The sequence below is a fragment of the Podarcis liolepis genome (genome assembly GCF_965112155.1).
Source record: "Podarcis liolepis genome assembly, chromosome: 10".
In the NCBI taxonomy this organism is placed as follows: domain Eukaryota; kingdom Metazoa; phylum Chordata; class Lepidosauria; order Squamata; family Lacertidae; genus Podarcis; species Podarcis liolepis.
The window spans coordinates 48,851,426-48,860,779 of record NC_139562.1 but is presented as its reverse complement, the minus strand read 5'-3'; the positions used below and the strand labels follow the sequence as shown (position 1 = coordinate 48,860,779).

Below are 9,354 nucleotides of genomic sequence, written 5' to 3'. Positions count from 1 at the left end.
TGGTGCCCAAATTTGAAATGAGCTTAACTTCACACCCACCCTGGATCTAGCCCTTCTGGGTGCTCAGCTGGGGAACTGTTTTTGCCAACTTCACCTAGTTAGCTGTGCGCTTGCCGGAGAAATCAAAATGAAGCCTCAGTTATTCATGGCCTAATAGCTTTCAGACCGGGTTTTGGTTGAGTGTTCCACCTGGGGCTGCCCATGAAAACCCTCCAGACACTTCAGTTGGTCTAGGAATTGGCCGCTGCGTAAGGCCAGTAGAACAAGACAATGTTTGTACTTTATTCAGTTACAAGCATCATTGCTGTCCCATTTATGAGTTCAATTTGAGGCAATTTAAAGTTTTAAAGCCTCAAGGAGCCTTTGAACAGCTACCTCAGGCATAGTTCACCTCCTGTGCTGAGGTGTCTGAGACCTCGGCTGTGGCGCTCAGAAGATTCTGGAACATTCTCCTCATAAATGTGCCCCTGGACCAATTATTCCCTCCTCCCCTTCCAGCAAACAGTAAGACTTTTATTCCAGCATGCTGTTAGTCAAATTAGCGTGTGAACTGTCCACATTTTAATAAATTTGTTTTATTCGTAGTTTAGTGGCCTGCCTCGAGTACAGCTTCTTCGGAAAACTTGCCCAAACCTTATTGTGCTATAAAAATAATATGTTGTTTTCCTCTGATGATTCTTCAGGCGCTCATTACAGGGCTGAAGAAAACATGCAGTGAAAGGCTCCCTGTGTTATTTAGAAACCTAGAAAAAGCATTATAAACTGCCATGAGGAAGCTCCTTGACTACAAGAGCACCCTCACTACCCAAATTCACTCTCCACAAGTCTGAGGGCAACAAAACAGCCCTCATCCCCGCTTTCCCCCTCATGAGGTAACAACCATTATTGGTAACACCTAAGAGATCACCTAAGTGTTTCTGACTGCAGGGAGGTTTCTGTGCACATGAAACCAACATATTTGAAGACCTATTTGGAGACCTATTTCAGGTCTAAAGAGGGGGCAGTTGTTAAACTTATATTTAACACTAACTTACTGGCTCACCCTCACTGCATTGAGTTAGAGATGTGAGTGTTTGTATGTGTGCACATATAATTAACACCTTTTAAAAACTATATCAAGTTCTTCCACCTGCTTTCCTCACAAATTCTATTTTTTTCTAAATCACAATTTATTCTGTCTCTTCTAAATCGCTAAGTACTGCAGCTCGGCAACTGTATCCCCCCCCCCTTCACAAATTCTCTATTTTTGCACTTACTTTTGTATCTTTCAACTGTAGTTCCTTACCGTTTATTTCCCAACTTTCAAGAACTGCTGCTATCCGAGCTTCAACACTATTATCCGGAGTTTTCTAACGGCCAGTACCTTATTTCCTTCCCACTCCTCTTTCCCGATATGTGTGATGTTTTGATCTGTGTTCCTTCTCTAATTTTGCTCTCCCTTATTTATATGACTTTTTAACGGGGCTTTTCTGCTGCTACGTCAGTCCCTCTCAGCAACTGGAGTGCTTCCTTGTGTGTTCATTGCAGGATCGCGGCTCCTCATGCATGCAGCTTCCACACGACGTTGTTGTCCATCAAAACTCCATGCTGCATTTCCTTCTTATTTAGGGCGCTTCCAGACCATCAACTGTTTCCAGGTAAGATTCAGTCACATACTGGCAAATGCAGGTTGTGCAGCTACAGTTGGGTGAGAGGTCTTGTGCGACAAACCTCACCTCCTTCCCCCCCACCACCCTGCCATAAAAATTGTACTTTCTTGTCTGCTGTGAGACGTTAAGTGGAAGATGCATGGGAAATCCTAGGAGTTGAGGAGGGAAACTATTGTGAACTCTGCCAGTGGACTCTGCATGAGGCTGAGTTAAGCAGCTTTCCCTGTAGCCTCAACTCAAAGTTGGTATATACCCTTGCCTCTCTGCAGTACAGCACTTTAGAGTCCTAAAACACTGTCTTTTCTGATGCAGGCAGTTCAATTCCTGTGTGTCAGTATTGCTCAGCTAACCTTCAGGTAGGCCAAAGTTGTGATGTGTTGTCACAATGTAAGGCACACTGTTCTTTTAGCAGAGCATCCAATAACCCACCACCCACCCAGTAATCTCTCTTATTGGTGAGCACCCTTTTAATTCTATTTCCTAAAGGAGTGGCCCCTGAGCTTTCCCCCTCATGAACCACTTGAAAATTGCCGGGCCGGGGGGGGACGGGACGACTTCATGATTGCTCTGGCTGCCAAAGCCACTGTAATTCCATAGAATTCAAATTGGAATACAAGAAAATACAAGAAACAAAAGCATTAAAAATGCAATTTAAAAACAATTCGGTGTGATAAGGTGTGTCATCTCCTGTATTCAACCATGAATTCAGTCAGTCTTAAACCTCTGTTCTAAACAGTATGTAATTTTCCTTTTATATCTGTTGAAGTGAATTTAAAAGTGTTACTTGGACATGGCATTATTGTTTTCAAATACAGAGAACAGTGTATTGTACACAAACTTATATCGCAAAGAGCAGTTCGTAACAGCCCAATCAATGCTTAAAATATGTTCCATTTCCTCCAAGTTCCCACTTGTATTTTACTCTTACTGAATAATACATTTTAGATACTTGTCTTACTTTGCAAAGATTGTATATGGCAGGCGGAACTTTATAGAGTATTATTTCTGTCTGAAGTCACACCTCAGCAACTAAATTTCTGAATCTTCAGAAGCGTGCTTAATAAATTATATTTTACTTCAAAGTGTAATGTAAACTGTTATGCTATAACCCAGTGAAGAAAGTAGTGAAGAGAAGGCAAAAGTATATCTAAAGACTTTTATTGCTGCACATATTTAATTATTCTTAGGATATTTCAAGAGATTAGACAATTTCCATACCATTTTTTAAGCTTGTTCAACGTGTTTGTGTGTGTGTATACGCTTAGCAGCTGAAAGCCAGCATTATATAAGTGAGGCTATACAACATACAAGTTGTAGAAGCTGAAATAACTTTTCCCAGAAGGCAGCATAAGGACCTGTGTGAACGTATGTTAGGTAGCAGTTTGAATTGGGAAACAACAATAGCAATAAAAAAATTCTCTCCATACACCTATTAATTGCTGTTCAGGTTTAAGCACTTTCAGCTAGAGACAGCCAAGAGACTGAGACTTTTTAGCAGCTATGTTACAAAAAGGATCACCCAGCCTGATCACCATGTACTCTGGACTTGAAGAGGACTGATTAGAAAAAAGCTTAAGGATCCACTGGGTGAGAATCCATGGAGATCCCATGATCAGAAACACTCAAAAGAGAAGGGAGTCAAAGATGGATGGGAGTTTAATCTTAAAGGTGAAATATTGAAGGCACAAATGCAGACAATTCCAACAAGAAAGAAAAGTCGGAGGCATCTAAAGAAACCAGTGTAGCTGCATAAAAAGCTTACCGATGAGCTGAGATTTAAGGGCATGTGCAATAAATGGAAGGGGAAATTACAAAGGAACAGTATACAATTGCTCAACACCTACTTTGCCTCTGTCTTCACCCAAAAGAAAAGTGATGCCCAACCTGGTCATAACAGAATAAATGATCTAAGGAGGCAGCTCCAGCCCAAGATAGGAAAAGAGGTAGTAAGAGAACACCTAGCTACTTTAAATGAACTCAAATCTCCAGGGCATGAGGAGCTGCCCTTAAGTTTGCAGGTGTAGGTAGTATCAGAGCCTCTGTCTATATTTGACCATGCAGACTGGAGGCAGTCAAACATTGTCTGCATATTCGAAAAGCAAAGAAAAGATGACTACCAAATGGTCAACTTGACATTGATACCAGGAAAGTGTTGGGAAATAACTGGGAAATACCAACACAGGTTAAAAAGAGCCAGACTCCTTCCACTTAGTCAAAAGAATTTATTAGAAAATATTCTGAACTACATAAAACCCTTTAGAATATTGTTTCAGTAGACTTTTATTCCAGCCTTATGCTACAGACATCACACAGCCTGGACTTAAATCAGCCACTGTGCTCCTGATTTTTTTTAATTTTTTTTTGTATTTTTGTAAAAAAAGAAAAAGACATATTTAAGCCACATGCACACAGAAAGACTGGATGGAGTGCTCAGTGCACCTGCCGCTCCCCCTTAATACAATTTCATGATGTTCTAATCTTACCAATTTTCTCAGTAATTTCAGTCCACTGGGTTTGCTTCTGCATTATTGAAACTCTTGAAAAATGACAACACCAAGAGATTAACAAGATATCAGTCAGCAGCTACAGGCCTACAGAACTCTCTCTTGAAGGCTGACCCTACGCATCTCCACTCAAGCTCTTTCTGAATTAGTTCAATAGGCCTTACTCCCCTGTAAGTGTGTGTAGGATTGCAGCCTTAATGTAACAAAGAAATGCCCGTGTATCTAAGAGCACATATTTTCTCAAGTGTCTTCAGATGAAAGCAAGCCCAGCTGATTTGTCCAGAGCAAGAGAATCAGCAGGCCCATTCCAGTTATGCATGCGCTTCACACCAGTGGGTAAGTAGCACTTCATTTCAGCATCGGCACACCAGTCACTGGTGGGTGGGCGAGGCCAGATGCAGTCAGTTTGCCTGCAGTCAACCAAGTGAGTGGCACCATAAATGCTTAGAGCACTAACACAACAATCAGAGCTATGGTTCCAGTTGCTCATCCAGCCACGGGATACACTCTGAAGCCACACAACACCCATCTGCACATACAGTGCCTAATCCAACTGATGAGTACTTTCTTAGAATCACATAGATGTTGGGTTGGGTCATCTAGTCCAATCCCATTCTGATCTTGTGGGATCAGAATACCTATATAGGTGATGCTTGGCATTTTTGAACACATAATTTAAAGGCCTGCATATCTTGAGATAAGGGACGCGGGTGGCGCTATGGGTAAAACCTCAGCGCCTAGGACTTGCCGATCGCATGGTCGGTGGTTCGAATCCCCGCGGCGGGGTGCGCTCCCGTCATTCGGTCCCAGCGCCTGCCAACCTAGCAGTTCGAAAGCATCCCCAGGTGCAAGTAGATAAATAGGGACTGCTTACCAGCGGGAAGGTAAACGGTGTTCCGTGTGCTGCGCTGGCTCGCCAGATGCAGCTTGTCACGCTGGCCACGTGACCCGGAAGTGTCTGCGGACAGCGCTGGCTCCCGGCCTATAGAGTGAGATGAGTGCACAACCCTAGAGTCTGTCAAGACTGGCCCGTACGGGCAGGGGTACCTTTACCTTTATATCTTGAGATGCCATTTTTAAATATTGGTGTAAACCAGGGCAGGGGAACTTGTGACTCTCCAGATATTGGACAACTCCCGTTCGGCCCAGGCAGCATGGCCAATGGTAAGGGGCAATGGGACTTGTAGTCCAACAATCTGTGAAGGGCCACAGGTTCATCAGCCCTGACACAGATGGAGGCTGAACACTAGTCAATATTCTTCATTGGGACTGGAAATAACAGTAAATACAGGGTTCGCCGTAACTCTGCCTCTGTTGTGCTACCAGGAGTATTAGAACAGAAATATTAAACAAATTCCCTAAGTATGTGGAAGGCGTATCAAACCTTCATGCCATGAAGTTACTCTTAAGAAAAACAGTTCCTGAGAGAACGATATGGCTCAGTGCAGATAACGTCGTGCAGTCTCTCTACCATTGTTAAAGCTGGCAATGCCTCAGGCTCTGACTTTCCCTCCTTTCTAACCCTCCTTCTTCTTCCCAGCAACTAACTCTGGCTATTGTTATATCTACACCAAGTTAGCTAGCCATGGTTAGGAGGAGGTTTCAAATCTCTGGTTGGAAGCAAATCACATTTAGCAATGTATTTGGTGCATACCAAATGGAACCTCATTAGCACTGCAAAATGGGAAGCCTTCAAGTCTGAAGGGGGAAAGAGGTGGAGAGAAGCGAAAGTTGAGCTCAACCAATATCAGGCAACGTTACATTTGCACTAGGCCGGTATACAGCAGAGAGATATGCACTCCCACCCCATCTTCAATAATTGAGAGAATGTAGTAAGCATAAATACATACGGTGTGGTTACATAAATGGTAGGGTACAATTTGCTACAGGAGATGATTTTTTCTCCTCCAAAAAGTGCTAGCCAGTCTGGGCTGAAAGATCATTGGAATATCTACTAGTCTAACACAAACTCTACAGCATAGTGTTTGACTGTTTTTTTTAAAAAAGGAAGGGGAAATATTCACACAAAAGATTCCACAAGATAAATATTATCTTTAGTTACACACAAAATACAGGCAAACAAGTCCTTGTCTGAAAAATAAAGTGAACTAGCTCTTTACACAGCTGTGCTCCATATTTCTTTCACACTCAGCCCTGGGTTTTCCTTAGTTTGCCACCAGTGGGACAGCTCTCAGGAACACATGGCTAAATGGTTTGAATCATCAGCTGTGTGCCACATGTACACACCACAGCCGCTAGCATGAAACCCTGGGAGGATTAACTGCACTATAATAGCACTTTGCTTCAAAGCATTATTAAACCAAGGCCCCTTTAGTTTCCTTAACTCTTCATTTCTGCTGAAGGAGCCAGTGGTAACTTCTCTACACTTTGGAAAAATCAATGCCAAGTCCAACCAAGCCATTTCAGGTAGAAGTGCATTATGCTTACTAATGCCCTATCTAGCAATTGCACTACCTTCACCACCATGCATCGTGTAACACTTTAAAGATCAACTCAAATAAAAGACTAGGCCTCATGCAATATACTAGTGGGAGGTCAGAATGGAAAGAGCATGGCAAACTATTATGCAGCCTTCGTCATGACACAATTTTTGTTATATTTGGCTTTTACGTCTCATGCCTACTACAAGCAGCTGCTTACAGTAGACCAAAACTGACAGTGGTATGCCACAGGTAGTGTTGGCTAAGGCTATTGGTTACATAATCCACCTCTAATAGCAAGCAGAACGTTTTTCCTCAAGGTGATGGGAGATAAAAAGACAAAATGAAGTTAGGCAGTTAGGGCCCATATACAAAAATCAAGCACAGAATATCTTTTAAACTCACAGGAGGACTCAAAGGTCATTTCCCAAAACTAGTTTGAGGATGAAGCAGTGGTTTTGGTTGCCTGCACCATGCCTTTTAGAACTTTTATTTCATCTAACAACTCAAAACAAGAACTAAAAAGCCACAAAACAACAAGCAGCATAGCCTTTATTTGGTGTTACAATAGGAAAATGATGCCCAAATTTCTGGGCAACTTTTACTTCTGTAGATTTTTTTGTGAGTTGTTCCATTCACAAAGAGTGTGCTTTTTAAACACACATTTTGAGCCTGTAAATCGAGGCAAAACACTTTATTTAATTGGAATTGAAAGGGGGGGCCCACTGGCAGGAGGATTAAAGAAAAATCTGCCTTGAATTTTTCCCCTGACTGATTTACATATATTGTACATATCTGTCCAAGTCACTGTATTTTGACAAACATCTGTGTTTATACACTACTGTTTGAACCAAAATGCTGTACATGTGGCATTCAACACAATTGTATATTACTAATAAGAGGGGCACTCTCCTTTATTCCTTTTAGTTTCTCTTTACATATCCTTTCCAAAAAGGATAAAGAAGTTGCAGCATTGATCTATATTTATTTATAACAAAACATTATACACTATATCGAAAAATAATTTTATCAAAATCATATTTCAACCCACTATTTTTAGTTAATAGTCCATGTCAAAATTGCACTTTGCAGACATCTCGATGGCATATTCCAGCCTGCGCTCATTTCCTTTCCGCAAAAGCTGCCTCGTCTGGATTTTTCTTCCGCGAATGTTTGTATTTGTCCACATAAGCTTTTACCAAATTAGCCACTTTTGCAGAATTAACTTCCCCACTCTTGCTATGACAGACCTACATGAAAATAGAACACACAACCATTAAGTTAACCGGCACCAACCATACCACTTAATATCACACCAAAAGCAAATAATTACTGGGACATACGATCTCAATAAACTACCCTTGTAAGGCGTATCTGGTGGGGAGTAAGCTTCATCATGCCTTTCTAGTTTCCCAGGGGAGTAGGAAAATATCCCCAACTCCACCCTGACTGCTAATGGCCATCAGTTAAGCAAGAACAATTTTTTATGCTCTAAAAGCAGGCTGGCAATAAAGGTTTCAAGTTGGGGCGGGGGGGGGGGGGAGAGACACTACAAGCTGAATATTGAGTCCGCACTCTCTCCATAGCCTATTATCATGTTCACTAAGAATTGTTCAAGATTGCACAACAAGACTAGCTTAAATTATAACTACTTATTTCACCTCCGTTAACAAACCCGTGTGAACTATTCTCCAGAGCAATAAGCCTGTCACTTTGCCTCACCTCTGCCTCCTCTGTTCAACAGGTTTCAAGGTTAGAAGAATGCAGACTGCTAAATGCTGCCTGATATTAATAGTGTATCACTTACTTTATCTACAGCTTTTCTCACAATTTCTTTATATTCTTCTTTAGTAATATCTTTATTTTGATAGAAAGGCTTAATAGCCAGCTTCACCTCTTGCGCAGCTCTTTCTTGAATTTGCAGTTTCTAGAAAAATTAGGATAAAGAGTGTTACACTTAGGAAAAAGGCACACAACCAGCATTTTTTAAATAACCGTGTAAGATGAAGAACAGTTCTGGAGAACGGGAAAGCTTGCCCCAATTTTGTGATACTTTGGTTGGTCCCAAAAACTATTGCTCAACTAAGGATTTTAGGGTTTCTTTGTTTTTTAAAGGACCAACATGGCTACTTTTGCTTTCAAGATGTGTACCAATGCAAACATACCATTGCAACCTCTAGTTTTAATCATCTAAGGATTATCAGACAGGCGAGTTCAATAAAGCATTGCTAGCGGTCTACAAGGCTTGTAAACAGCCACCAAATAACAGCTGCTTTAAAGCAACCAGGCAAGGAACCTTTCACAACATTTGGATCTTCCGTTCCTCTTTTAATCAAAAAATAACTAGCCCTTGTATGGATTGGGTAGTATAGATGTGAAGGCCAGGAAAAAGAAAGCCCAATGGAAAACTTTTCGCTATGGGGGAACTCTGAGAAAGCTTTAAATATTGTTCAAAGATTTTATTTTTTGACTTGAGAAAGTCTACAACAATCAAATCCAAGAGGCACTTCTGCACCTAGAGGGTGCTACCACCTTTCTGAGAGGAGTATTCAAGACCTTGTTGCTTGTGAATTGTTGCTTGCCTTCTTCTGGTCACCTATGGTCTAGAATGGAGATACCAGAAGCATCCAGATTCACCTGTCCTTTTGATCTGGTGCCTCCTTTGTGGTCAATCTTTTCACCCTCTCCCTTGAAACAGTCTACTTTAATTGCTACCAACTGAAAAACAAGCAAGTTGCTGCCCTTCCTTGATGAGGAATA

At 41.5% G+C, this 9,354-nt stretch overlaps 1 protein-coding gene and 1 long non-coding RNA gene across 4 annotated transcripts in view; one reads left to right on the top strand and one right to left on the bottom strand.

The window, feature by feature from the left end:
- The first annotated feature begins 1,544 nt into the window (after nt 1-1,544).
- Nucleotides 1,545-4,493, top strand: LOC310687926. The gene is made up of 2 exons (XR_014516639.1): nt 1,545-1,637; nt 4,399-4,493. It is a non-coding gene; the product is annotated as an uncharacterized lncRNA (long non-coding RNA).
- The window catches only part of SCAF11 (SR-related CTD associated factor 11), a 31,647-nt gene continuing 26,149 nt past the window's right edge, over nt 3,857-9,354 (bottom strand). For all 3 annotated transcript variants that reach the window (XM_083463292.1, XM_083463293.1, XM_083463294.1), the window contains 3 exons: nt 8,402-8,521; nt 5,207-7,844; nt 3,857-4,836 (listed from right to left, as the gene is read on the bottom strand). In XM_083463292.1, coding sequence (XP_083319418.1) covers nt 7,716-7,844; nt 8,402-8,521 — 249 coding nt within the window. In that variant the 3' untranslated portion in view covers nt 3,857-4,836; nt 5,207-7,715. The remainder of the gene's footprint in view (nt 4,837-5,206; nt 7,845-8,401; nt 8,522-9,354) is intronic.